The sequence below is a fragment of the Podarcis gaigeae genome (assembly GCF_964106915.1).
Source record: "Podarcis gaigeae genome assembly, chromosome: 9".
Taxonomy (NCBI): Eukaryota; Metazoa; Chordata; class Lepidosauria; order Squamata; family Lacertidae; genus Podarcis; species Podarcis gaigeae.
Window position 1 is genome coordinate 29,495,553 of NC_139685.1, and position 27,516 is coordinate 29,523,068.

General features: G+C 43.7%; 1 protein-coding gene and 1 long non-coding RNA gene across 4 annotated transcripts in view; one reads left to right on the forward strand and one right to left on the reverse strand.

The window, feature by feature from the left end:
- LOC310852558 overlaps positions 1 to 5,864 on the forward strand; it is a 30,824-nt gene extending 24,960 nt beyond the window's left edge. The window contains exon 4 of the long non-coding RNA XR_014568261.1: positions 5,850 to 5,864. This is a non-coding gene — a long non-coding RNA (uncharacterized lncRNA). The remainder of the gene's footprint in view (positions 1 to 5,849) is intronic.
- Positions 5,865 to 11,308: 5,444 nt separating this feature from the next.
- Positions 11,309 to 27,025, reverse strand: HELT (helt bHLH transcription factor). 3 transcript variants are annotated; one of them, XM_083756033.1, is made up of 4 exons: positions 26,931 to 27,025; positions 14,634 to 14,738; positions 14,225 to 14,321; positions 11,309 to 12,106 (listed from the first exon to the last, which is right to left on the reverse strand). In XM_083756033.1, exons 2-4 carry the CDS (start codon positions 14,649 to 14,651, stop codon positions 11,619 to 11,621), a joined length of 603 nt encoding a protein of 200 aa, XP_083612159.1. In that variant the 5' UTR covers positions 14,652 to 14,738; positions 26,931 to 27,025; the 3' UTR covers positions 11,309 to 11,618. The 3 variants fall into 3 exon arrangements, with proteins under 3 accessions (XP_083612159.1, XP_083612158.1, XP_083612157.1); XM_083756032.1 differs by lacking the exon at positions 26,931 to 27,025 and adding an exon at positions 15,385 to 15,756; XM_083756031.1 differs by lacking the exon at positions 26,931 to 27,025 and having other exon boundaries at positions 14,634 to 14,993.
- Between the last annotated feature and the right edge of the window lie 491 nt (positions 27,026 to 27,516).

A 27,516-nucleotide genomic window follows, 5' to 3' on the forward strand; every position in this document is an offset into this window, starting at 1 on the left:
GAGGAAGGAGGGCTGAACACCAAAGATTGGCAGATGCAGTGCGGTAAGAGAGGCCTGCACAAACTCTGCCTCCCTGAGAAAAATTGAGACAGTGTTTTGCCAAGAACAGGTACCAGAAAAATTGGATCGTTGTTCCTAAATAGGAATCATTGTAAATGTGTGGGTATTTTGGTCAGGTTTTTGAGAAAACGGACGCCATTGCCCTAGCACTCACCTGCAATACCAAAATAATACCAGAAGGTGGCCAACTTGCTGGAACTTCTATGGCAAAGCATAAGGAAGGGGGTCCATATAATAAGCTATAGCTCAGCAGTATATTTTGTGGTTGCATGCTGTTTCTCGACTGGGATAGCTTGAACACATGCTGGTAACCTCAAGGCTGGATTTCTGCAATGCTCTGTATGTGGAACTAGCCTTGTTTGTTTGTTTGTTTGTTTGTTTGTTTGTTTGTTTGTTTGTTTGATATACTGCCCTTCATCTTAAGATCTCAGGGCATTTCACATAAATAAAATACAGGATAAAAACAAGCAAATAATTAAAACAAAGCAGCAAAACAATAAACCCTCCCCCTTCCAACAAACACATTTAAAATGCAGTAGAATATTAATCAGCCAAGGGCCTGGTTGAAGAGGAACTTTTCCACCTGGCACCTAAAATATATATAATGAAGGCGCCAGACAAATCTCCCTGGGGAGAGCATTCCGCAAATGGGGAGCCACTATAGAGCAGGCCTGTTCTTGTGTTGCCACCCTCCAGACCTCACAAGGAGGAGGCACATGAAGAAGGTAATGAACACAGAGTATGGGATGGTTTATATGGGGAGAGGCAGTCCTTGAGGTCCTGAACCACTTAAGGCTTTATAGGTCAACACTAGCGCTTTGAATTGGGCCCAGAAGCTGATTAGCAGCCAGTGCTGTCAGGCCAGGATCGGTGTAATGTGCTCAAACAGTTTTGGCCCAGTGAGCAACCTGGCCGCTGAACTCTGACCAGCTAAACCATCTTCAGAGGGGCCCTGCATTTAACGTGTTGCAGTAATCCAACCTAGAGCTTACTGGATAATAAACTACAGAAATTGAGCTATCTGTCCCTACCCCTATTTGTAGATAGGAGTGTAGCTGGGCCATCAGCTGAAGCTGATGGAAGGCACTCCATGCCACTGAGGCCACCTGAGCCTCAAGTGACAGTAGAGGATCCAGGAGCATAGGAGCCAACTCCTAGGGGCTGAGGACCCTTTGGCCCCCGCCCATAAAATATTTGAGGGGCCTGCCCACAAAAACATTAATGGGCATTGCCATTCAAATGGTGTGCATGTGTCGCATCATGTGATCAATTATGCAGGGCAGGGCTTACCTGTCCCTCCTCCCCATATTTTATTCAAGTTGGCACCCTGTCCAGGAGTACCCACAAGCTATGTCCTTCAGAGGGAGTGTAACCCCATCATTAGCAGGCAACCTCCCAGCCTTGTTGGTTTCGCCCTGGCTAGGTGAGGGCAAGCTACTGCCAGCATATAACTCCTTGTGTTATACCAGTAACTGTCAACATTAACCACGTTCCATACACTTTACCTTTTTAGTCCCTTTCTTCAGTGGTTGGCAATGTGGGTCCCAGGGCCTGCAAAGGCTTTTCTCTGTATTGCTTCTCTCCCTGCTGCCAGGTACCCCTGACTGTTAGGTCCAGTCGCGGATGACTCTGGGGTTGCGTGCTCATCTCGCTTTATAGGCCGAGGGAGCCGGCGTTTGTCCACAGACAGCTTCTGGGTCATGTGGCCAGCATGACAAGCCGCTTTTGGTAAACCAGAGCAGCGCACAGAAACGCCTTTTACCTTCCTGACGGAGCAGTACTTGTTTATCTACTTGCACTTTAATGTGCTTTTAAACAGTGCTTTCTGTGGTTTATGTTGTGTATTGAGTCAAAGGATTTTATATCTGTATTATTATTGTCTGTATTTGCATTAAGGTAAAGTAACTGCCTTTTGGTTCCAGAGGGTACAGCTACTATTGGTTCATTGAAGCTGCTGTATTTGGATCCTCTGTCTTATTGGTTTCCTCCAAAAGCAGGACTGTGATTGCCTGATATTGTTCCCTCCAAAATGTATCCTTTCTAGCTAGTTCCCTGTCCCTATAAATGTAGCTCTCCCCTCCTCAGGTTTCAGTCTTGTTTGCTTTAATAAAGAAGTGTTACTAGAGAACTGTCTCCAGCATATTATGTCAAGAGAGCTGAAATCACAAACCCCACGTCACAACAGTTTAGACCACAGCGCCACCCGCATCCCATATGATAACACACCACTATTACCTCAGAGAAAGTGGTAGGGGTGGCCATTTTACAAGGGGGCTGGAAAAACCACCTGAAATCAACCCACGGTCCTTAGGTTGCTTACATCTGCGGTTCCTTTTAACTGTTGAAGCAGGCAGTTGTCTAGGAAAGCTTGTGCCACAGTAAGCCAATTAGTCCCTGAGGTACAATAGCAGTTTTCCTTGCCCTGCTGCTACAGAACACAACAGCACTGCTTTCCAGCTTTGCTTTGGTGAGGCATATCTAATTAGCACCTCCTTATTCAGCAATATCCTGTTCTGCTGCTTAATTAAGAGTCTCTTGTGGCACATAATTCTCTGGGCTTCCTGTCTTTCTTTAGAGAAGTACACAAAAGCAGCAGGATCCCCTCCTCACCAGGCATTAACTTGATGCGATGATGCTTTTTCTGAGAGACTTGACTTCTTGCCTTGTGCCTCCTCACCCCTTCCATGCTGAGATGCCTTGTTCCTCTCCCTCCCAGGGTCATGTCCTACACAGCATCCCCACTGCGGCATGCTCTGCTGGGTCACAGAAACATGAGATGACACTTTGAAATACCATAAACATAGCAGGAAAACAAAATAGCTGCACTCTGCACCCACATATCTAGATCCTTCTGGAAATACGATGGGACGCTAATGGCAGGGCCGCTTTAGGCTTCTGGTCCTCTTTCACCTTTAGGTGGGTACAGGATGGGACCTGTTGTTAACTTGTTGGATTCAGCCTCTTAAATAGCAAGCATGTTCCCAAGAACAGCCAGTGGATGCTTCTTAGGTTTCAGCCCTGGAAATATGTCATCTATGTTCAAGATCACATGAGGACAAGCGTCTTAAGTAAAAACTGTAGCTGTTCTTTACTAAAGAATAGGAAGAAAAGCAGCAACAACAACACATTTTCTGCATATTGCCAAGACGCTTTCTTTTAATAGTTTAAACAAACTAGTGGTTCTCTCCCCCCCCCCTTTTTCTCTTTTTTCTTTTGCTTATTGACATAAGCATTCATTTGCTAATTTGCAGGACATTAAACTCCACCACTGAGCCTCCTCTCTCTTTCCCGCCTCCCTACCCTGCAGTTCCTGAATGCGAGATAAATGCTTTCCTTCTTAAGGTTGCTTAGACCCTGCATGAGTCTCGGCACACATGTGTCCCCACCCACCCCAACCCAGTCTCTATCTTCTATATAAAAGTCAATGTTTTGATCGCCTTAAAGGAAATAATGAGTTAAATGGACCAATATTCTCTCCTTGGCTCTCAAACTGGGCCTTTTCATAAACGCCTCTGAGCACCTGCAGCAGCTAAGTCGTTTACACATACATAAATAAATAAATTAACAATGAATAAATAATTTAATCCTCCCGCCCTCCCCATTTGCACAATGACACCTTGCGGATTTGCTCCAAGTGAGTTTTCTTTCTTTCTTTCTTTCCCCATTTCTTCCCCCCCCCCATTTTCTTTCTTTTTTCCTGATAAAGTCCTCTCAGATACTTGCTGACTGTCAGGATAATTTTATTATTGTTTTCGCTTGATTAGTTCTGTATGACCTAGGTCGCCCTTAAAACCCACATCTCTCGTGGAGGCTCCCCAAAGGCTGCCTTTTTTCCCCCTTCCACCCCTTCCTCAAAAGGGATGGAAAGTGCCTGCCATTGCTCCGGACAAAAGCCCTGGAAGGTTTTTCAGTTATTAGTCTTCTGAAGCAGCCCCTTCCGCTCACCCAACCGCAAAAAAACCTCATTAGGGGGGCACCTTTATTTTCTGGCTTCTATACGCAATGCATGTAAGGGTTACATATGTCAAGTTTCTCAGGTCTTGGATGAATCTGAACATTCTCCCCTTTAACCCTGCAGGACTCTTTAAGTTGAGCCCACCACAGGGACTCTGCTGCATCTTTTCACTTCTACATTGTCTTGGCTCAAGGGCCACGGATCCTTTAAAAATAAAAAGGAAAAAGCACACACCCAGAAATAAAAACCTAAGATGAACTTGTGCACAACGGCATAGGTATTATGTTGCTGCACAGAAGTGAACTTTGACAGGTGTGCATCAACAAGCAGCAACAGATAAGCAGTGTTACCACGGTCTCATAAAAGTTTCTCCCAAAAAGCAAACCAAAAACCCACACCCCACTAAAAGCAACAAAATAATATTGTTTCAACATGAAAGCTAACATGAGCACCTGTCTGACAAGAGGATGAAATGCTCTTCAAATAAATTCACCCTTTCCAAAATATATGGGAATTATTTTCATAGAATACTATGAAAATACTGTGAGAATACTAGAAGGGTGAGAAGCTCATTTAAAAACAAAACATTTCCAGAGGGTTCGCTGTGTTAGGCTGCAGTCCTAGCCCATTTACCTGGGAGTTAGACACACTGCACTAAATAAGACTTAACATTGTTAAGTAGACATTGTTAGGAGGACTGTGTTGTTAGTCTGTTGCAGGAAGCAGGAAAAATGAGCCTTGTGGCATTTTTATGACTAAAAAAATTCTTCTGGCATAAGCTTTTGAAATGGACTCATGCCTGCAAAAAGGTCTACTATAATAAGGTGTTTTTGCTGTTTTTGCCTCAACAGAAGACTAACACAGCTACCTGGTTGGTTTGTTTTTTAAAAAGAAAAACCCCAAACCCACAGAACAGCTTTTCAGTCTTTCTGTGAAAACTGCCTATCATTTTGAAGAGGGTACATGTATTGGGAGGGGTGTGCCTTAGTTGTCTATATGCAGGAGTCAACCACAACGCGGTCCTGTGCACAGCTGTGCAAGTGCTTGTGTAAATTATAATAAATTGTTCTTTCCTGCTATGAAAGAACAAGCAAGCTGTGTTCAGTGGCAGATTTGGGGACCTCAAATTTCCGTGGCGCCTTGGGCGACACTAAAATCCAGCTCCCTCCCTGCCTCTTGTGCTCTGTCCTACATCACTGTTGCAGCGCTGTCCCCCCACCCCACCCCCAGTGCCGGTGCACAGTGTGCCACACCAGTTGTACTACCCTAAAACCACCTCTGCCATGAGTAATGAGAATGCTATTGTGTTATATCAAGTGAAGGTATACCTAGCTCTCTGGGGTTTTGTGCAGCTAGGGACCTGCTTGATGCCATTACATGACTTGCAGCTGGTATTGGACAGCACATGTTTTTGACTGCTGAAAGAAGACATTTGGGAGTATGGGAAGAGTGTGCAAAGCCCTCTGTCCATATTGCATTATTATTATTATTATTTGTCTTTGAATCCTGCCTGCCACCTTCCCATTGGCTCTTGCCTGGTCTCTGTCTCTCACTTCACCCTGTTGCATGGTCCTGGGGCAGTCCAGGCTGAAGGGTCTCTAGCCATGAGGGGTTTGTTTGTTCAATAACGCTTGAAAGCACAAGTGACCTCTGTATTAAGAAGGCTGCCGGTCACTGGGTAGACCCATGCTGACTGTAAGGCTCCTCCAGCAGTTAAGACAAATTCAAGGAGACTGAGGCCTGGTCCTAGCAAGCAGCTTTGTTCCTTACTCCCATGGGCAGAGAGAACCTTTGATTTCATGGGGATGATTATTTTTATTCTTGCCCAATCAAGGATGAAGCCCAAGGAACAAGAGATTGCCCCTTTCAGAGACGCAACAATGGATCACCTCCAGCCCAAACCACTGGGAAGTTTTCTCTGTGTTTTGTTGAGGGCTCCTGGAAACCAGCACTATACAACTTACTTAAAAGGAGAGTGCATCAGAAGGGGAGGCGGCATGAATCGACACATTGTGGGAAGACAAGATGGGAGGGAGACACACTGAACTCTTAACTCTGCCTCCAGATACTTCTCTGGCCAAGACTAACATTATTGTCCTTAATGGAAGGAAATTGAAACTACTTCCAAAGTAATTCTCAGTCTTTATCGCAGAAGGCTGAAATGAGCGGAGGCATTTCAGGGCTAGAGATGGAGACAGGAGGTTCAGAGGGTCAGGGAAATATCTGAGGGGTGTGTGTGTGTGTGTGTGTGTGTGTGTGTGTGTGTGAAACAAGGGGACAAGACTTTTATCCCAAAGCCATTGTAAATCTAAAGCAGGGTTTATCCTCCTCTGTGAAATGAAAATTGGGGCAGGGGGTGTTGAGATCAAGAACAACATTTGAGCCACAAAGACTGTCATGGGCCACTGGAAGTTTGCAGAATTATATGTAAATGACCTAAGTTTTGAATGTGGTGGCCTTGTGCTAATCCCAGAGAGAATATCTACTTAGCAAAAGAAAGTGAGGGAGGGAGGTGTGGTGGTTTTTGTCTAATTTGGTTAACAGTGGCCAAAAGTTGAATAAATTAATAATAATTTATATTTCCAGGGTAACACTATCTCTGTAATGCTTCTATGCTGCAGGAGTTTCTGAATGGCTTTGCGCCAGGAGAGAGAGAAAGAAATAGTCAAAGTTTTTTTTTCCTTCTTCTTTCTCTCTCCATATTCTATCTCAAGGGATGAAGAAAATGAGTGTAAGACATGTTTTCCAATAATGGGCGCCAGCCACTCAATTTCTGCCGCTTCTATATTATCCCTGTGGACATTTAACAAGCGCTATTTTCCTACAGCGCTCATTTGGATTTGGAGCCACAAGTGTGTCTTGACAAAACAGACAGTTATTTCTTCCCTGTCCTCAAATTGTCCACCAATATGACCTCTTTTTAAGTCAATCTGTCACACCCGGTTTTTCTGTGTTTACAGTTTAAATGCAAGAAATACACTATGCTTTATACTCATTGTAATGAGGATTTTTTTGTCTGTCTCAGGATAATGGAGCTGATGGCTCACAAATTGTGGGTCAGCCTCTTCCATGACCTTAGTAAACAATCCAGCTCAGATCTCCCTAAAGCCTTCAGAATGAAATGGAATAAGTTAATTTACCTTCCGTCAACTGATCCGGAAGCCCAAAACACACTGAACAATGTAAAATACTGATTGACACACATGTAGGGAAATATTTCCCCGCATAGCACATGAACGAATGCTGGTCTGGAACACAGCAAAGGTAAGTGCAACCTGAGGTAATAATAGGACATTAAAATACAGGAATATTTGTGGGGTGAGAGAGAACTACACTGCAGCATGATTAATACATCCGAATTTAGAAAGTAACCTTTAGAATCATTGGATTGCCAAAACCTATACTTTTTGTTAGTTTGGCAAATTTAAAATCATTTTTTTTAAACTAACAACATTTTTCTGGTGTTAACTCTTTTGAAGTTTTAGTCAATGACACTTCTGTGAACTGCTGAAAATGAAGTCTGTTTGTCCTTTACATGGTTTTAAGATCAAATATCTGTTTATACATAAGAATGAAAAAATGCTGTATGATGATATTACTTCAGTATGGCATGAATGATTTTTTTCCATGGGGGAAAGCATGAACTGTGAGCTCATTGGACAAAAGGAGGTATGTTAATGCAGTTTAAAAATAAATAGTTTATATGGAAAGAGAGAAACAGCGCAGATCTAGCATCAGCTGCCATATGCAAGGCAAACAGTGCTGGATTAGCAAATAGGCAGAGTAGCCTATGGGCCCCACGACTTTTAGAGGCCCCACGACAATGGATCAAAATAGTATTGATTTGATCTTGAGAGAAAATTACAAAAATGTATCAGGAGATAATCTGCAAGCCTAAATGAGAGACAATGACCTGGGAGACTAGGGCTCAGATCTTCATTCATTCATGAAGTTCACCTGGTGAACTTGGGCCAGTCACTGTCTCTCCACCTAACCTACCTTACAGGGTTGTTCAGTTGATAAATGGAAAAGAGGAAAACCATGTATGCAGTTTTTGAAGGGAAGGCAGGATATAAATGTAACAACAACAACATGGGAGTTTTGGTCAGTGCATACTTGAATTTTCTTTTTTCCTTATATTGAGATCTTATATGGAGTTTACCTTCATGGCAGCTATGCCTATGTACCTCAGCAAGATTTTGTTACCATTGTTCTGAACAATTATAGAACCAAACTGTCAAAAGCCCTTGCAGTAAGTATTTTTCTTCCTTATTTGTTCTGTGTTTTACACTCCCTTTTTGGTTTTCATTTTATATATGGTAACATTCCATTCAGCCTGCAAAAGGTGACTGAGAAAAGGCATGGGGATTTGTCTTTCAGGATTTGAGTACTTCAACTTCTTCATCTTTTTTAAAAAAGCTTACCCTCATTATGTAAGACGTCACCTTACTGTACAATGTAAAATTGGAGCCTTTTAATTCCCCTACAGGACTTCCTTGCATGTTTTGCATAAAGGCAGGAAGTGTACGATCTGAAAGCAAGTTAAAATCTCACTTCTTGCAGCCTCAGTGTATCTCTGTTGAATTGTAGCATTACTTGGTTGAAATGCATATATAAACAGAAGCACAAATTATGCTGGAAAGAGCTCTCACACCTCAAGTAGGCTTAGTAATCATTTTCTTTATGGATTCACTGAGTCATTGTGCTTTGTTTTGCTTATTTAAATATGTATACTCTGCATTTTCAGGAGCTTTCTCCAAAAAGCTGCTTATAATGTGTGTTTAAAACCAACTCCATCAGACAATACAATACAGTGGTACCTCTAGTTAAGAACTTAATTCATTCTGGAGATCCGTTCTTAACCTGAAACAGTTCTTAACCTGAGGTACCACTTTAGCTAATGGGGCCTCCCACTGCTGCTGCGCCACTACCGCACAATTTCTGTTCTCATCCTGAAGCAAAGCTCTTAACCCGAGGCACTACTTCTAGGTTAGCGGAGTCTGTAATCTGAAGCATTTGTAACCCGAAGCATTTGTAACCTGAGGCACCACTGTATAAAAATATGAAATGCAGTATAACTAAACAATAAACCAGAATAGAAAGTAAAGTACAGTAATAGAATATTCAAAAGATTAAAAAAAACCAACAAGAATTTTAAAATACAGTAATAAACAAATACTGGGATAATCCTTGCTGAAATCCCTCTGCTAGGAAATCATGAGACATCTTTGGACATAATTATAACCAGCCCTAAGTTCCCCACCTGCAACTAATAGTCACTTAAATCAAATGTGGATGAATAAAAATTCACAAACTTTGTATGTTTGCTCAGAAGTATGTTAATCTACAGCTATCTGAAACAGAGCAGTTGCTCCAGAGTTAGTGGGTTCTGTTTTCAATCCACTAGAATCAGATCAAGTAACATGACTGAATCTAGCATGTTAAGATGTGGAAGTCACTTCAGGAATCATCTGAGGGTGACAGGATCATGTAATTGGTCATCACTGCCCAGCTTCCCAAAGTGTATTGAATTATGCAGCAAACACCCAGGTCTCATTCAGACACTTGTTGTCTTCCATGGGATCACTGTTGGGGTGTGTGTGTGTGAAATTCAACTAGGATCACATGGAAACTCTAGCTATTTGAACTTTCACCTCTGCATGAGGTTGGGGGACTGGACACACACACAGCCATTGTGGTATGTGCAGTATTGTAGATCATTGTGGTATGTGCAGTATTGCATGTTGATCACCCACATGTGAACACCTTCCCCACACAAGCAATGGGACATGACCATAGTTTAATGGTAGAGTATATATGTTTTAGGGACACGGGTGGCGGGTGGTTTTAGGGAGCCAAGGACTTGCTGATCAGAAAGTCGGTGGTTCGAATCCCCGCAACGGGGTAAGCTCCTGTTGTTCGGTCCCTGCTCCTGCTAACCTAGCAGTTCGAAAGCACCTCAAAGTGCAAGTAGATAAATAGGTACCGCTCCAGCGGGAAGGTAAATGGCGTTTCCGTGTGCTGCTCTGGTTTCGGCAGAAGTGGCTTAGTCATGCTGGCCACATGACCCGGAAGCTGTACGCTGGCTCCCTCGGCCAATAAAGCGAGATGAGCGCCACAACCCCAGAGTCGGTCACGACTGGACCTAATGGTCAGGGGTCCCATTACCTTTATATATGTTTTACAGGTAGAAGGTCCAAGGGCTGCTGAATGGACCAATGGTGTGATTCAGTATAAGGCAGCTTGAAGAAATGTTCCAGCCGTGGGGCCCCAGGTGGACCTGGAGTCCAGTTGGTACCTAGTGCTTTCCCATGTGCAATGATGTGAGACCTCCATGGATGCCTTAATGGGGCAGTAGTAAAACAGCTCCATGGTGAGATCTGCAATGATCCATTCAACAGAACCCTTTCTCTGTTGTGGATGCTTTGGCTGAGATTCCTGCATTACTTGGGGTCCCTTCCAACTCTACAGTTCTGTGATTCAATAATAATAATAATAATTTATTATTTATACCCCGCCCATCTGGCTGAGTCTCTCCAGCCACTCTGGGCAGCTCCCAATCAAATGTTAAAAACAGTACAGCATTAAGTATTAAAAACTTCCCTAAACATGGCTGCCTTCAGATGTCTTTTAAAGATAGGATAGCTGCTTATTTCCTTCACATCTGAAGGGTGGGCGCCACTACCAAGAAGGCCTTCTGTCTGGTTCCCTGTAACCTCACTTCTCGCAATGAGGGAACTGCCAGAAGGCCCTCGGCGCTGGATCTCAGTGTCCGGGCTGAACGATGGTGGTGGAGACACTCCTTCAGGTTCTATGATTTCATGACATGCTAATATGATTGTGTGAATTGGCTCCAGAGCCCTTGAGATTAAATCCTATAAGGTTTGCTTCCAAGGAAGCATGGAGATCTCAAGTCCAGGTTGCAACAACAAACAACACCATATATACACCAGGGTATTCCCATCCCGCATCAAAGGACACATCTGCTTAAGTTAAAGTCTTGTGGTGCAACCTGACTCCTATCAAACCAATAGCAAAATAACCTACTGTACTAATTTTCGTGGTGTACGATACCATCCTTAGCCATTTGGCACAGGCATCTCCCCCATTGCTTAAATACAGTTTCCATTCCCCTTAGCTGTGTTTCTTTCTTCTTAAAATGCTTTCTTTAAAAAGGTAAAACAAAACAAACCTAATGTGCACCTAACCTTACTCCATTTGTGCCAAAATCAGAGCAAACATTTAGAAGAACTGCTGGCAGAAGGATGAATAAATAAGCACAGCAAACATATCTCAGGCTGAACCTTTTCCCAGAAGTATATCTTTATTTCACTCCACCGTTAATTTCATATCTATTTACAGTTGTGGAAGGAGGCCAGATAATTTATTCTCTTGAAATAATATAAATAGGTAATATGCGCAGGTGAGCTCGGCACTGCCTGGCCTTGGAAGGCATTTGGGGCCTTTAGGAACTGCAAGACACGGAGAAGGTCGATGGCATGGCAACACTGGGAAGGCAAAAGCCATACACTTCTCTCTCTCTGGCAGCTCTTTAAGACACAGGGACCCTTTTGGACAACCAGCTGGCAACACCAGACGTAGGCTATAGCACCGAAGGATGCTGGCCAGAAGGCAGGCTGAATGTGTTGGGGTGGGATTGGCCAATTAGGTTGAGGTAGTGGCGATCCAGACTTTGCACGGATGACAAGAAGGTGCTGCGCTGCTGCCCGTGGCCAGTGAGGGGCACAGGAGCGTTGGGGAGGTAAGGGAGAGTGGGGCTCCTAGCGGAGCTGTGCCAGGAAAAGGGGCCGTGTCCAGATCCCTGTTGGAACACAGGGTCATTGGGGCTGTGGCCCAAGCAGTCTGGAGGTGGTGGGAGCTGATAGGAGAAGTCTGGCTCTGGGAGAGATCCCAGTGAGGAAAAGATGGGTTCGGTGACAAAGCGAGCTTTGGACTGCAGGAAAGCCAGGATCCGGGCGTACTTGGTGTCCTTGGTCTCCATTCTCTCCACTGTGGTCAGGTAGTGAACTAGGTTCTTCATGCACTCATGGTAGCCATAGTGAAAGTAGTTGGCAAATTCAGCTAGAAGCTCTGTTGGAAAGAAAGAAAAACTGGGTTAGAGCAGTGATTCCTATTCACACAGAGGAAGCCCAAAAAGCCATTAACTGTTAATAACTCATTCTTGAACTGCCCCTCTTCAAAATCAAATTGACCCCTGTGTGTGGGGTGTGTGGTTTGGAACCATGGCTTGCCTACATGGGGCAGGAAGAAACTCAAACACCCCACCCTACAATCAACACCCTGTTTTTCCTGCCTCTTGCAGCAAATTAATGGGAACCTGTTTTGCCTAATTTAGTAAGTAGAGTTTGGAAACTAGGGCTTCCCAAGTGGGGGGTCTCAGTGGAGTGGCGAAGTAAAAAAGTAGGACAAGGCTCCTGCACCTTTGCAGGTATTCACCTGTATCTTCTTCACCTGACCATTTTACACATGGGAAAAGGTGCATTGGTTAACAAGGGCAACCTGTAGAAGGCAATGCAACAAAGGAGGCTTCAAGAATGTTGCTGTTTTCGGATAGGATTCAGCCATATACTGGCAAATTAAAGTTGCACAATTAGAGTTGGTTTGGTGCTGTTGTGTGACAAAGGGCTCATCCACACTTACATTTGTATCATGATTTATAGGCAGGGGGCAAAGAGGTATTCCTTTTGTCCTGCCACTTCCCCTGGGAAAACCTGTGGTTTACTACTGCATCAGAACAAACGTCAGATGGGTTTACTCCAGATTTATGTATGTACTGATTCAGCAGTAAACTGTGGGTTTTCCAGGGGAAGGCAAAGGGGCAGAAGAAAAACCTCTCAGACCCGTGCCTAGAAATCATGGGGCAAATGGAATAAATTGCAGGACAAAAGGGAGTGTGGATGAGCTCACTCCCTACCCCAGTGATGGGAAAACACACTGGAAAGTGTGAGATAACAATCGCTTGATGTGGCATTACATAACCTCCCCACAATAACTGAAAATGAATGCTCAGTACACATCCCATGAAGCCTAACAAATCAGGGGTAGATCAGCAAATACAGCATAAGAACAGAGCAACCCATGCTCTGCAGTCTTGCTAGTTAAGGTGGGAAAAGCAGCTATGTTTAAAGCACATTTAAAGCACATGTTCCCACTCAAAGAATTCTGAGCACTTTTGTTTCTTAAGGGTTGCTGGGAATTGCAACTCTGTGATGAGTAAACTACAGTGCCCAGGGATATTTGATGGAAATAATGTGCTTTAAAGTTATGGTGCGTACACAGCATCAGAGTGTACTGATAAATTCTCAGCCAACAATTTTGCACTGGACATCCCCCCTATGTAGCCAGGTATATACAAAAAATATACACCTATTTGAGTATATGTTCACATCATATACATCTGCTGAGTTTTAATGATTCATCTAGCTGATGAAGTGGGCTGTTGGTCACAGAAGATTGTGCCAGAATAAATGCATTATTTCTTCATTATTCTACATCTCACAAGTCTGTAAAATCCTTCCTTATCAGGGAATGAAGTTACCTTGCTGGATCAAACGAAATGTTATTTGAGTCCTGCACTCTTGTCTCCAAAACCACCCAGGTTTGGAAAGCTCAAAGCAACGCCTAAGCTACTGTAATGCACTGTCTCTAATCACGGAGAGCTTCACCTTCCATTAATTTGGTTACTCCTTTTTTTTGGGGGGGGGGAGTTTAATTCATGTAAAGGATTGTTTATTTATGTTCCATGCAATCCATTCACTGTGAGGTAGAATCACTGATTCCCAAATTACATACTGAAAACTGAGGCCACCACCCCACACCCATTTATCTGGGAGCAGGTCCCATTGTAATCAATGGGACTTACTTCTGAGAAGATTTATAGAGGATTGCACTGGGGCTCTGAGTCTAAGAGCTAGTGGGTTGCCCTTGGCCATTTAACACCTGGACCACTAATCTGGTCGTGAAAACGTTTGTGTCCAAAATCCCTCCCAGTGTCGCGAGCTGAGATTTCTTTTCCTCTCCACCCGTGTCGCCAGGATCCCCCAGTTTCACTAATGGGATTTCCCACAGTAAAGTGTGATCCATTCCCAAGGCTTCTCAGAGCTCAGCCAGCAGTTCCCGCCCAAGGGTCTTCTCCCTGCGCGCCTGCGTGGCCAGAAACGCACCGCCACTGCAGACGAGCGCGCCTACCCTTTTCTCTCCCCCGAGGGAAATCTGCAGAGTGAAGGGCCCGCAGGTACTGGACGGTCATCTCCAGGATCTCCGCTTTCTCCAGCTTGCCGGAACTCTGAAATGCACAAAGGCAGACAGGACTTCAGGGAGTTGTTTTCCAACCCCGTACACCCGGAGCTTTGAATCCAGCAGAATGCAGTTAACCTAACGACAAAAAGGCTTGCAAATGAGCAGGAGTAAGCCACACACTTGTTTCATTCACAAAGCTATGATCACGATCCCCTTATTTTGCAAAATGCCACATACACACACCCCTCTCCACGCAAAAAGAACAACAGCAGCAGCAGCCACTCCTAAGTAACCCCACGTACGCAAATTGCTTCCCCTCTGTTCGAAAAGACGCAAAACGCAACTTTGGGATGCGCACCTGTTTTGCCAAAGCCATTGGCACCGTCTTCCCGAGTTCGTTCAGACAGCGGTTGATCCGGTCCCTTCTCCTCTTCTCGATCACCTTATGGGAGACCGGGATCCTCTGGAAAATGCATGAGAACGACAGGCTTAGGCTAGACACACGTGTGGTATGGCAAGATGGAAGAGAGCATCGCATCAGAACGCGAAGTCGCTCCATCACCTTTAATTTTTCTTGACGTCTCCAGACACTTCTCTGCCCTTCAACAACCTACTTCTGCACAGCTTGGAACAACTCTTTAAGAGCCAGGCACTTGTGAGCTCCTCCTATCCAACTCTCCAAGCTTTTGACATACTGGAGACAAAAAAGAAACAAAAACCTCCCCAAAACTTAGCAATGCAGCATCCTTACTGCTGGAGACGATGATGGGCCCATCATCTGCTGATGGTACCATAATCCTAAGAAGGCAAACTGGGGTGGGGGGCGGCAAAGCCTCAAAGCTGAGATATTGGAAACTTTCATACGAGATTTGAAACGTCCAGATATATGAAGCGCCAAATACTGCAAGGTTCCTATATCTCAGGAGTTTCGAGACTTCGCCTCTTTCTTTCTATTTCCTGAGTTCTGGTACTGCCCCCCCCCCCATCCCACACATAATCTCAAGCCTCAAAACCGATGTCTAAGCCTGTGCAGCTAAGGGCCACCAGTTCCGTGAGGAAAGGTCGAGCCCGGTGGCAGCGCGCAGGGCACCTTCCCTTCTCCAACTCACTTTCCGTTCCTTCAATTTGGAGGCCATGGTGACAAGAAGCCGCTGCTGGGGGAGAAGCTCGCAGAAGGCACCCGATGTCCTCCTTCAAGTGGCCCAGGTGGATTGCAGAGCCCTAACTTCCAAGGGGCGGTTTATAAAGCGATCATTTCTGAGGGAGGGTGGGGGGATATATTCATGGCCTGCCTGATTCCCCAGGATTAGGGAAAGCAGCGTTAGGAGGAGGAGGAGGAGGCATGCATTAAAGATCAGTTTTTTAAAATGTGTGTATGTTCGGGTCTTCCCCCACCCACCCCACACCCCCAGCCTAAGGGGCGTGTAAGGGTGGGGGGACGTCAGATCAGCTTTGTCACTCCACGTGGCCCTTGAAAGGACACGTGATCGGCCCCCGAAGGGCATTTGCATGGCAACGACCCGCGCAGGGCTGAGGGAGCTGAGCGCAGTGGCGCGCCTGCAGGCTGCGAAACACTGGCCGTCTTCTTTCACTGGGCCGCCAAGCGCCTGGTCGGTCTCTCACACGACGGCCGCCTGTTTACAAATCCCAGGCACCCCACACTCTCCCCCCAGCCCAAGACACACATGCACACACCCTGCCGCCGCCCCCCTTCCCTGTCCAAGCGCTGACTGCATTTTAAAGCCTGTCCAGAGTCATTAAAGTAATTAAGTAAGCCCTTAATAGGCTGTTCCGCCCAGTTCAAGGAAGAGCCCTTGGAGACGGAGTGGGCCCGTTTGTTCTCAGGCTTTTCTCACACGACTTGGTGACACGTCCATCTTTATGAGAGATGGCAGCCAGGCCTTTTTGTTTCTCCCGCTTTATGTGGCGGGGACACCCCGGCAGGTGTGGGGACTGGAGGCTGGCACGAGATTCTCTCCCCCCACCCCGTCCTTTAAATTTTTCTCTCCTCCCCTCTGCAGACCTTAGGAGCCTCCCTCAAACCTTTGGCACACGACGGTCGTTTCTGTAGTGTGTGTGTGTCTCTCGAGGTTGTTATTTTTCCCCTCCTTCTCGCCGCTTTGGAGAGGCTCAATTTGTAGCCTATTATCCTATAGGAAAATATCCCATTGAAAAGTGTGAATGGTTTCATTGGGCCTAAATCTTAATAATGCGGGTCAAAGAAAAGAGGGGCAAAATAAAGAGGGGATCGCAGCTGGTCTGAGAGTGCATTATGTGGTGTCACCTGCGAGAAGGGTCGCCTACAGACCCCCTATTCATTTGCCTAATTTTGGTCAATTTAACAAACTTCAGGAGAAATTATTGTGGCATTGTTAGGGAGGGTAAAGCTTTCTGATCGAATTAACAGCATGTTTTGATCCGGTAAATGTCATTAGAAAGAAAGAAACAATCGCGTTTAAAGGGGCTGGGAGTGAAATGCGCCAAGTGGAGACGCCAAAGCGCAACGCTCACAAAGGGAGCAAGTAACTGCCACAGGGAACTTTTGTACACGCACATTGCTGAAGTTTTTACACAAAAAGGCATTATTTCATACTTGAATACGTCTAATCCAACAATTGTCTATTTTCTGCAAACATATTTTCACAGCATTGTTAACTTTTTTCCTAGGGCCTCTGTTCTGGCAGCCGCGCTTCTCGCCTTGAGAGCGCAAAGGGCTGTCTTTTTGGGGGGCAACAAGTTTGTCCGAGGGGGGGCCGGAGAGGGAATAATGGAGCTTGGGGAAGTTGCTTGCTTTCTTTTGAAAGGCTTGAAGAGGAAAATATCGAAAACACACAAACAGGAACTTGAGGAAATTAGCTAAAAAAGAGGGTGTATCCTTTTCCTCTCCAAAGCTTCGGAGCGCATTTTCGTGCCTCCTTCAACTTTCATTGGCACCTTCTTATTTAGTTGTATAGGGACACCCCCGCCCCTCAAACAAGCCCAATTTACACATCGACTAAATGAATAACAAATTCAACTCAGAATGTGACTATAGTTTGCACGTCCAAATAAAAACATCACCTAGACTTTGGAGATGTGTGCCAGTGTATCCAAACTTTAGTCCGTTCCATCGTGGAAACGGTATATTCTCCAAAGCAATATTATGAACGTGTTTTTTAAAAAAGAGTCAGAAATATAGTTTCAGAGAGACGTTCTGCAAACTGTTTTAAGAAATAGGTTTCTGTTCTCCTCCCTGATTTTTATAATTTTATTTTTAGATAAAGAAAACTGTGCCATTTAATATCTCCTAGAACTGTAGTTTTGGTTTGCTTTTGGTTATTTTGTATTTCTTTTTTTGATTGCTGCAAAATGCAAATTCAGATTCTTGTCTGTTTAAAGAGCTCTCGCTTCTTGATGCTTTGTCTGTAACCTGTTTTGTCTGCAACCTGATGGGTGACTAAACAAACCCCTACAAAATGTTATCCAAAACTGTGCGTGTCTTGCACGGTTCAGTCTGGGGGGGGGGGAGACACTCCTGATTGTTGTCCTGTTTGCAAGATACACTCTTTCAGAAGGCTTGTAGGTTTCAGTATATTCAATTCTGCACAATGGGATTAGAAACTAACCGTTATCATCCAAATTAACTAAACTGTGAATAGTAAATGTGGGAGCTTTATTTCTCTCCCTCTCTTTCCAGCCAGTGGAGATGGAGTTGATCCTCTTACTGTCTGTGTTAACCGCCAGCTGCAGGCACCTGCAAGGCAACCCCCTTTTTTTTACACCACTCAACTTGTTTATTTGCTTCTTTTTCCCTGCCGGAGAATTGTGTCTCGGTCAGGACAGGCTTGGATGAGGTGCAGGTTCAGGCTGACAATGGAAGCTAGAAAGGACACATGCAAAGTGGATATGACAGGGGTGATGGAGCTGGAGTGCTGGAAACGTTATGGCATATTAAGGGGAGATATTTGCTTTTACTTCTGATTTCTAACGTTACATCTCTGCTCAGACTAACAATGAGGGCCCCAGACAGACATTATGAGCTGCTTTGGAAAGCTCTTGACACATTTCTAGTTGGAGACTTCCAGAAGTATAAGAGCATTTATCGTTTAACTCTCCAGAAAAACACAAAACCCTCATCACACCACTCTTTTATTCATCATAAACAGTAGAGTGCACATGTTTCATACATTTAGAAACGGGTACTCCCTATGGCCATGATTTCATCTATACACATAGAAAAAGCTCCCTTGGTTTGCGATTTATTTTTAAGCACTTTAGCAATGAGGATTCAAGATAGATATAAATCTGGAAAACACTCATTTTTCTTTACACACAAAAAACAAGGCAGTTTGAATGCAAAGCAGTTCTTTCCATCCATTTATTTAAAAGCTGCAATCCTCTGTATATTTTACTTTGGAGCAATCTCCATTGAATAGAATGGGACTTACTGTGTAAACACACAAAGGACTGGACTTAATGCCTCACGCTAGCATACACCTGTTAAAGCGCTGCCGCAAATTGACACTGAATACCATACAGCTATTAATATATAATATTAATTATTTCTTAATTATGCGGTAATTGCATACATTAATGTTAAGAATGTATATGATACAGAAACATGACATAAACACATAAAAGCACTGACACCTGCATTTGAGCACAGTTGGCATACTTGGAAGACCCCCCTCCCCCCAATTCTAAACCTTATTGGGAAATTATGCTGTAACCTGCACTTGTTTTAATAGGCTAATATCTGGCAAGAGACATACCACACAAAAGCAAGAATTGTTTTTTGCTTTTACTTCAGCATTGCCTCTCTACGCGATCCTTCTTCCATAATAGCCGTTTGCTTCATTTAAAGAAGGATCTTTGATGATGGGGATAAAGTTATAGAGGGTCGTTCACAGACATAAATGCAAGTTGGGGCTGGCAGCGAAACAATAATTTCAAATGGTTTGGGATCTTTGTTGAGCTTCGCGCAACCTGATTTCAGGGCCAGTCCAACTGTTTTTGTTTTGTGTTGTCATGGAAAGAAATTGGATCGAGGTTCTAACACCCCAATCCTAGAAATTTTTACCAAGAAGTAAGTCCCACTGTAATCAATATGCACCTAATGTAGAGGCAGTGTTGTGCAGTGGTTAGAGTGCTGAGTTAGGAATCTGGGAGAGCAGAGTTCAAATCCCTACTTGGCCATGATGCTCACTGGGGTGACCTTGGGTTAGTAACTTTCTCTCAGCCTAGCCTACTCCACAAGATTGTTGTGAGGGAAAATGGGGGAGGGGACTGTGTATGCCACCCAGAATTCCTTGGCGGAACGGTTGCATGGAAAAATAATTGTAATCATGGCAAAATATAAAAACGAAACTTATTCCCACATAAATGTGTAAAGAATTGCAACCTATATTTCCTCCTTTGTTGTGTGTGTGTGTATGTAGTTATATAAGTTAACTGTAACAATACAGTGAACTGCCAACCTTCTGATCTGTAAGCACAAGAGGCTCAGTGGTTTAGACCACAGCGCTGCAACCCCTTTGACTGGAGAATCCAGGGGTCCTTTACCTTTACTCTCCAGTAATTGGATGTTTTATTTCTGGAGAATTCTGCAATCTCAGTCCAGAATCTGCTGCAGTCTTCCCACCTCCCACACCTCTGCTTGGGACCTTTGTAAGGATAAAATACCCCTTAAGGATTTACTCCTGCTCTCCCTGGTGACTTTCTGGGGGCTGCCGTTTCCCATTTGGGCAAAGGAACATGAATATATTTTGCTTTTGGTCTTTTCTGAAATATTAAGATTTTGCTGTCTAATTTTTTGTGTAAGTTGTACTTTTTAAATGTATTTTTGGTTGAGTTTTGTATTTGGGAATTATTGTGTGTGAACCGTCTTGGGGGCTTTTTTCGGGGGGGGGGGTGTTGAAAAGCAGCATAGAAATAAACTTTAACTATAGCACTAACCATCGAAGGAAATTATTAATAACTGCAAATTCAGTATGAAGTTATTTATGGGAGCTGCAGCTAAATACAACCACCAGTGCTAAATCCTAGGGATGTTGACATTGTAGATTTGGCTTGTTCTGGTGTATGCAATGCTTTTTGTTCTGTTTTGCAGCTGTGCGATTTGTGTTCATATTTCTAGTTACAGGTAGGTAGCTGTGTTGGTCTGCCGTAGTCGAAACAAACAAACAAAAATTCCTTCCAGTAGCACCTTAGAGACCAACTAAGTTTGTTATTGGTATGAGCTTTTGTGTGCATGCGTATCTGAAGAATTGTGCATGCACACGAAAGCTCATACCAATAACAAACTTAGTTGGTCTCTAAGGTGCTACTGGAAGGATTTTTTTTATTTATTGTGTTCATATTGTAATAGCCATTGGCTACAAACAATCAAATTGATTGGGGGGAGCCCACTAGCTAGACTAAAAAGCAGATCTGTTAGAGTCACTGGATTCTAGCAAGAATAAAAAGGTCTTACAAACTTTTGGGGGAATGTGGGAAGAAGGGGAACAAATGTTAACTTTGATAAGAATATCATCTTATCATTTCCGGCCTTTAAAGGACTTACTCCTAGCAGTTGTGAGGAGTTTGTGCAGGCGTGTCTGGTCTGGGAGCGGGGACGACAACAGCAAGGGGAGAGTGAGAGTGAGAGAAAGTGATGAAGTGGCTTAATGGTTAAACCAGCACCTTGAGTTGGGCTCAGAAGGAAACAGATAAGCAATGTTATTTGCAGAACAGTGGTCAGATATGCACATGCCACCCTGTATCCTTTTTGGACGGCAGCTATAGCGTTTCCCACCCACTGAAACTTCTGAGTCATCTTCAAGGGCACCACCACCTACAGTGAATTACAGAGGTCAATTTTAATGGGCTTTTAGAAATTTATTCCCTTGGTTTTCTTACACACACAAAAATCAAAGCAGCTAACAATCCAAACATTAAAAAACAAAGAACACCCATGCAAAAGAAAAACAGCAGAGCAGATTGTCAAGATGGGAGAGGAGAAGCAGATGGTGCCGTTGAGCAGAAAACTCCACATCTCTGTCCTCCCAAACTGTCTCTGAGCTTTAAAAAATACAAATCCATGTCTGAATGAACACCAGGAAAAACTGCCCAATGTAATATAATATATTTGCCTGCTTACAGTGGCATGTAGTTATCGTTGTCTAATGATTGCTCATCTATCAAAGAGGTGATATGTGGCATATATAACAAAAAAAAAAATTAATAATAATTGCAGTTATGCTGCTAGTAAACAAACCCTTTCATAGTAATCTGTTGCTGTAGCCAGTTTCCAATGCCTGCCTGAAGAAAAGTACCTTCTATTGGCTTCAAAAAATGCTCAAGTTCAGATTTGGGTGGAGGTTTAGAACAGAGGCTGTTCTAAAAGCACATCCTTTCTGCACAACTAGAGGCATGACCCTGGTAATGTGCTTGGCAATAAAGCTTTCATCATGAACCTGCTGAAGGCTCTTTCTATATGCCAGGCCACCTGCAAATATTTTCTTCTAGGGCCAGTTTTTTGAAATGCGCCAAGACAGAGATGGCTACAAGCCCCAATAATCTCCCTCTTTGTCTCCCCGCAATAATCTCCCTCCTTGGATGACCTGCACATGTATGTCCTGTGGGCATGAGGGTGGGGCAGCCACAGTCCTGTCCTGTCTAAAAAAATCTGATCTGAATTTGCTCCTATCATGCAACTATTAGAGAAGAGGAGCTCTGCAAAAAAACAGCTTGGCAATTCAACCAGAGCAAACCAGTATTAGCAGCCTGGGGTAGACAGGGTGTTCTTGTTCTCCTAGCTGTGTTTAGGAAATCAAGCAAGACTCCACAGGCTTGTACATTTCTTCTTCATCGTCCTCTCACATGCAAACTCGGCTAGTGTTGCCAATCCTTCTCTGAACCCTGGTTCCAGCTTCTGCCTGAAAACTAGCCATGGTTAGCATTAATATTGGCAGAAATGGAGCTGTGCAGGTTGATTACCTCTGAAAAGAGAAAGGAAGGGAGTTTGCATAGCAGAGGAGAAGGAGGGAAAGGGGAAGCATACAGGTTCTCTTGCTCTCTTAACCCTGGTTAAAGGTAAAGATAAAGGGACCCCTGACCATTAGGTCCAGTCGTGGCCAACTCTGGGGTTGCGGTGCTCATCTCATTTTATTGGCCGAGGGAGCTTCCGGATCATGTAGCCAGCATGACTAAGCTGCTTCTGGTGAACCAGAGCAGTGCATGGAAATGCCGTTTACCTTCCCGCCAGAGCAGTACCTATTTATCTACTTGCAGTTTGACGTGCTTTCAAACTGCTAGGTTAGCAGGAGCAGGGACCGAGCAACAGGAGCTCACCCCTTGGCAGGGATTTGAATTGCCAACCTTCTGATCGGCAAGTCCCAGGCTCTGTGGTTTAACCCACTGCGCCACCTACGTCCCTGGTTAGGAAGTCAGAAATCATAAATGTGCAATAGGTCAATGTCAAGGTGCTAAGGATGAGTGCAGAACCCTTGAAATATCCCAGGCATTTGATATTTTATGATCCCTGAATGGCTCACATTTAGTTAGAACTGCCTGATGCAAAATTTAACATGGCTGTGTATGCATTCCCTGTCCTGTAAATCATATGCCATTCCAGCAGATAAACTAGACATGTCTGGAACCTGAATGGCTCCTATATGTTTAAGAGCAGCTTGAGCTACAGTAGCCTTCCCTGGCTTGGTGCCCTGCAGATGCTTTGAAGTACAACTATAAACTGCCCTGAAATCTACAGATGAAGGGCAGTATACAAAATTTAATAAATAATAATAATAATAACCATGCAGGCTGCAGTAGATGGAAATTGCAGTCCGAGATGTGGGGAGGCCAGCAGGTTGGGGGAAGGCTGACCTATAGAAATCAGCAGATGAAACGTTTCAAGGCAATGAGATAAGCATTATTCTCCGCCAATGACGGCAGAAAGGCACCAGAGCGGAACCCAGTTAAAAGTTGGCAACCTTATAGTTCCTGCGGATTTGACCAACTATCCAAGGCAGAAATACATTTTTAAATCCAATTTTGGTAAATTTCTACCCAGTTTCTATAAGAATCTAGCTTCAAACCCAGGCATATAGGGATGCTCTGGTCATACTGCCACCAAGTGGACAATGCTAGACCCTAATTAACAGTTGTAGACATTAGGCAGCCTTCCCTCTTCTTAGCGATGAGGCCAGGTTAACATAGAAGGGGAAACAGCGAACAAAGTGCGGTCTGAGCCCTATTATCCATACTGTGGTTTCGCAACCGTCTTCCGAGTGTTGTTATTCATTTGCTGTGCCTTCTCTGGTTTTGTTTTTGTATCACTACTACTGATGCAAAACAATAAACGATAAGTGCAAATGATAACTTGACAACTCTACCAATCTCCACCACCCTCCAAGAGAAGCAGAAATGTATCATCTTGTTTTACTGCCAGAATTTCAACCCCTCCCTGACCTTTAATTTTTAATAATCACATTTATCCACAAAAAAGACTGATAAAACAAGGAGAAATTTGGTAAATGCGGCTTTTTCTATCCATACTGGCAAAAATCCATCCTTCTGAATTTCTGCCACTCATGTAGTTGTAAAAGATAAAGGAAAACATATGCAGTACCAATTACCCTATTTAAAAATATTAATTACTCTCCCGGAACTCTGATGGTGAGGCACAAATTCTAACAATAGCATTTACAGACTTTTAAAAGGGTCCAGTACAAGGGGCAGGATGTACACACACTCCCCATTAGGAATGTCGATTATATTATTACGGTAACCTATGCTCTTGTGCTTTTTACAGCATCTTGATTTGCAGACATTAGCAGGCGATAATGCTAACTTTGAAATCTTCTACTGAAATCTTCTACAGAAGGGTCAAGTTATATTCTGCAGGGGGACAGCCTAACTAGATTAAGAACAGGGACGGTAGCTGGTTAACATCTGTAACCCTGGTAGGGCTGTTCTGGTGCAAAATGCTAGATCAGTCCAAAATAAGAACGAACTCATCAATTCTTTGATTGTGCATGAGTGGGGCTGGCCTGGCATGCATTACTCATAGCACATATACAAACAGTGTGCATGCACATGAAAGCTCATACCAAGAACAAGCTTAGTTGGTCTCTAAGGTGCTGCTGGACATTTTATATATTTACAGATGTACAGCACAAAAGCAGTGACTAACCTAGACAGCATCTTAAAAAGTAGAGACATCACTTTGCCAACAAAGGTCCGTATAGTTAAAGCTATGGTTTTCCCAATAGTGATGTATGGAAATGAAAGCTGGACTATAAAGAAGGCTGATCGCCGAAGAATTGATGCTTTTGAATTATGGTGCTGGAGGAGACTCTTGAGAGTCCCATGGACTGCAAGAAGATCAAACCTATCAATTCTTAAGGAAATCAGCCCTGAGTGCTCACTGGAAGGACAGATCCTGAAGCTGAGACTCCAATTCTTTGGCCCCCTCATGAGAAGAGAAGACTCCCTGCAAAAGACCCTGATGTTGGGAAAGATGGAGGGCGCAAGGAGAAGGGGATGACAGGGGACAAGATGGTTGGACAGTGTTCTCGAAGCTACCAGCATGAGTTTGACCAAACTGTGGGAGGCAGTGGAAGACAGGAGTGCCTGGCATGCTCTGGTCCATGGGGTCATGAAGAGTCGGACACGACTAAATGACTAAACAACAAGTACAGCACCAGTTCCTTTAAGCATTTAGGCACAGGCTATAGCTCAGTGCCAGAGAACGTGCTTTGTATGCAAAGGGCCTCAGGTTCAATCTCTGGCATTTCCAGGTAGGGATAGGAAGGATTTCATCCTGAAACCCTGGGCTGCTGCCAATCAGTGTTAATAATCCTGGGCTAAATATATATATATATATAAATAAAAAAATTGTCCAGTAGCACCTTAGAGACCAACTAAGTTTGTTCTTGGTATAAGCTTTCGTGTGAATGCACACTTCTTCAGATACCTGTGCGTGCACATGAAAGCTTATACCAGGGGTCAGCAAACTTTTTCAGCAGGGGGGCAGTCCACTGTCCCTCAGACCTTGTGGGGGGCTGGACTATATTTTTTGGGGGGAAATGAACCAATTCCTATGCCCCACAAATAAGCCAGAGATGCATTTTAAATAAAAGGACACATTCTATTCATGTAAAAATACGGTGATTCCCGGACCGTCCACTGGCCAGATTGAGAAGGTGATTGGGCCGGATCCAGCCCCTGGGCCTTAGTTTGCCTACCCATGGCTTATACCAAGAACAAACTTAGTTGGTCTCTAAGGTGCTACCGGACAATTTTATATTTTTATATATATTTCGACTGCATCAGACCAACACGGCTACCTACCTGAATCTAGATTCCTGGGCTAGATAGTCTGAATTGGTAATATACAGTTCCCTGTATTCCTATGCAGGTAGCGGGGTTTGGTTTTGTTGTTTTTAACCACAGCCTTTAACTGTTGCAATGTTCAGAATTTGCACTAGCGGATAAGATGCTGACTAATGTCACAACTGCCATTCCTTGACTTAAGACCACGTGTCATATATCATATCCTTGCAGCTGCATCGCTGCAGATGGATCATCATTTAGGTCCTTTGTGCTGATGCCACATCAGGACTGCAGAGCTGTCAATAATGCAAAGTGATGCTGTATCAGCCAGCTCAAGAATGATGAGCTAGAGATTCTCTCCCACTTGCATATCCCACATCAGAGGATAAGACTGGCCTGTAAGAAGATTCTCTAAATAACAAATGGTTGCATCAAATGGAAGCTGTTATGATCCTAAATTCAGTTCAGTTTAAATTCCATTGAAGTTACTGGGGTTAGAGGCTGCGATCCAATGCACTCTTATCTGGGAGTAAGCCCCGTTGAACTCAGTAAGACTTCTGGATAAACACAAATAAGATTGTACTACTGAGAAATTATAATTATGCACAGTATTGCAGTCATAATAATTAAAAATAAGGTAAAGGTAAATCACCCCTGGACAGTTAAGTCCAGTCAAAGGTGACTATGGGGTACGGCTCTCACCTCACTTTTCTGAGGTGAGGGAGCTGGCATTGGTCCACAGACAGCTTTCAGGGTCATGTGGCCAGTATGACTGAACCGCTTCTGGCGCAATGGAACACTATGATGAGTGCCAGAGTGCACAGAAACGCCATTTACCTTCCTGCCACAGTGGTACCTATTTAGGTACTTGCGCTGGTATGCTTTCAAACTGCTGGCAGAAGCTGGGACAGAGCAACGGGAGCTCATCCCGTTGCACGGATTCGAACCGTCAACCTTCTGACCGGAAGCCCAAGAGGCTCAGTGGTTTACACCACAGCTCCACCTGCATTTAATTAAATATAATCTGCATTCCAATACTGCATTGTTTAGCTGATTAATTGATTGGTTTAAAAGCAACAAACATTTAGTATATCAGTACTATTATGGACTCACCTCTGTGTATAACTATTTGTATGAAATGTGTGCTGTCTAACATACTTTTCCCTGCTGAACACAGATATTTAATGCATAACAAAAAAAGAAAAATCCTGCAAATAGAAAGAGAGGTTAATTTGCATTTCCTTTTGTAAAAAGGAAACATACAGTTTTGAGCATCACAGGCAAGTTACAGGAAGTATATCTGATGGTGAAACTTTATATTTGGTGTTGGCTGCTGCCCCCAAGTGGTGAGAGAACATACCGAATTATTATTAATAGCGTTTTAAACAGTTGCCTTCAGTGGAATGCAGCTGGCTTTATAACCGAGAGAATATGGATTGCACCCAGCAAGGCAATCTGTATCATAAACAGATTCTTGTTTATCCATATGAGCCTCTCTTCCTGGGAGAAAAGGCAGAAGTAATAAATAATTTAAAATCCTCTAGGAAAGCTTTTCTTGTTGATTTTTATATACTAACTCAAACATATTTTTGTAGGAAAGATGACACACAGATATTTTGCATAAAAATAAACATTTCAGTGGAAGAGGAACTATCAAATAGTCTATCTAGGATGATAAGCCACAAAAAGTACTACCGGCACCCTTGTATTCTTCCCAAATTCTTTTGCAATGCGATTTTCAGTTGCAGCAAACAACTCAATTTTTTTGTAAGTATACTCCCACCTTCCAGCATGCCAATGAATGTAGAAGCACCACGGAATAACTGAGAACAATTTGGGAACTTGACACTTAAATTGTCATCAAATTAGATGCTATAGGACTTTAAAAAATTATGGAGAAATCCTAGATATGTCTACTCAAAAGTAAGCCCAAAAAAGTTCAAGGA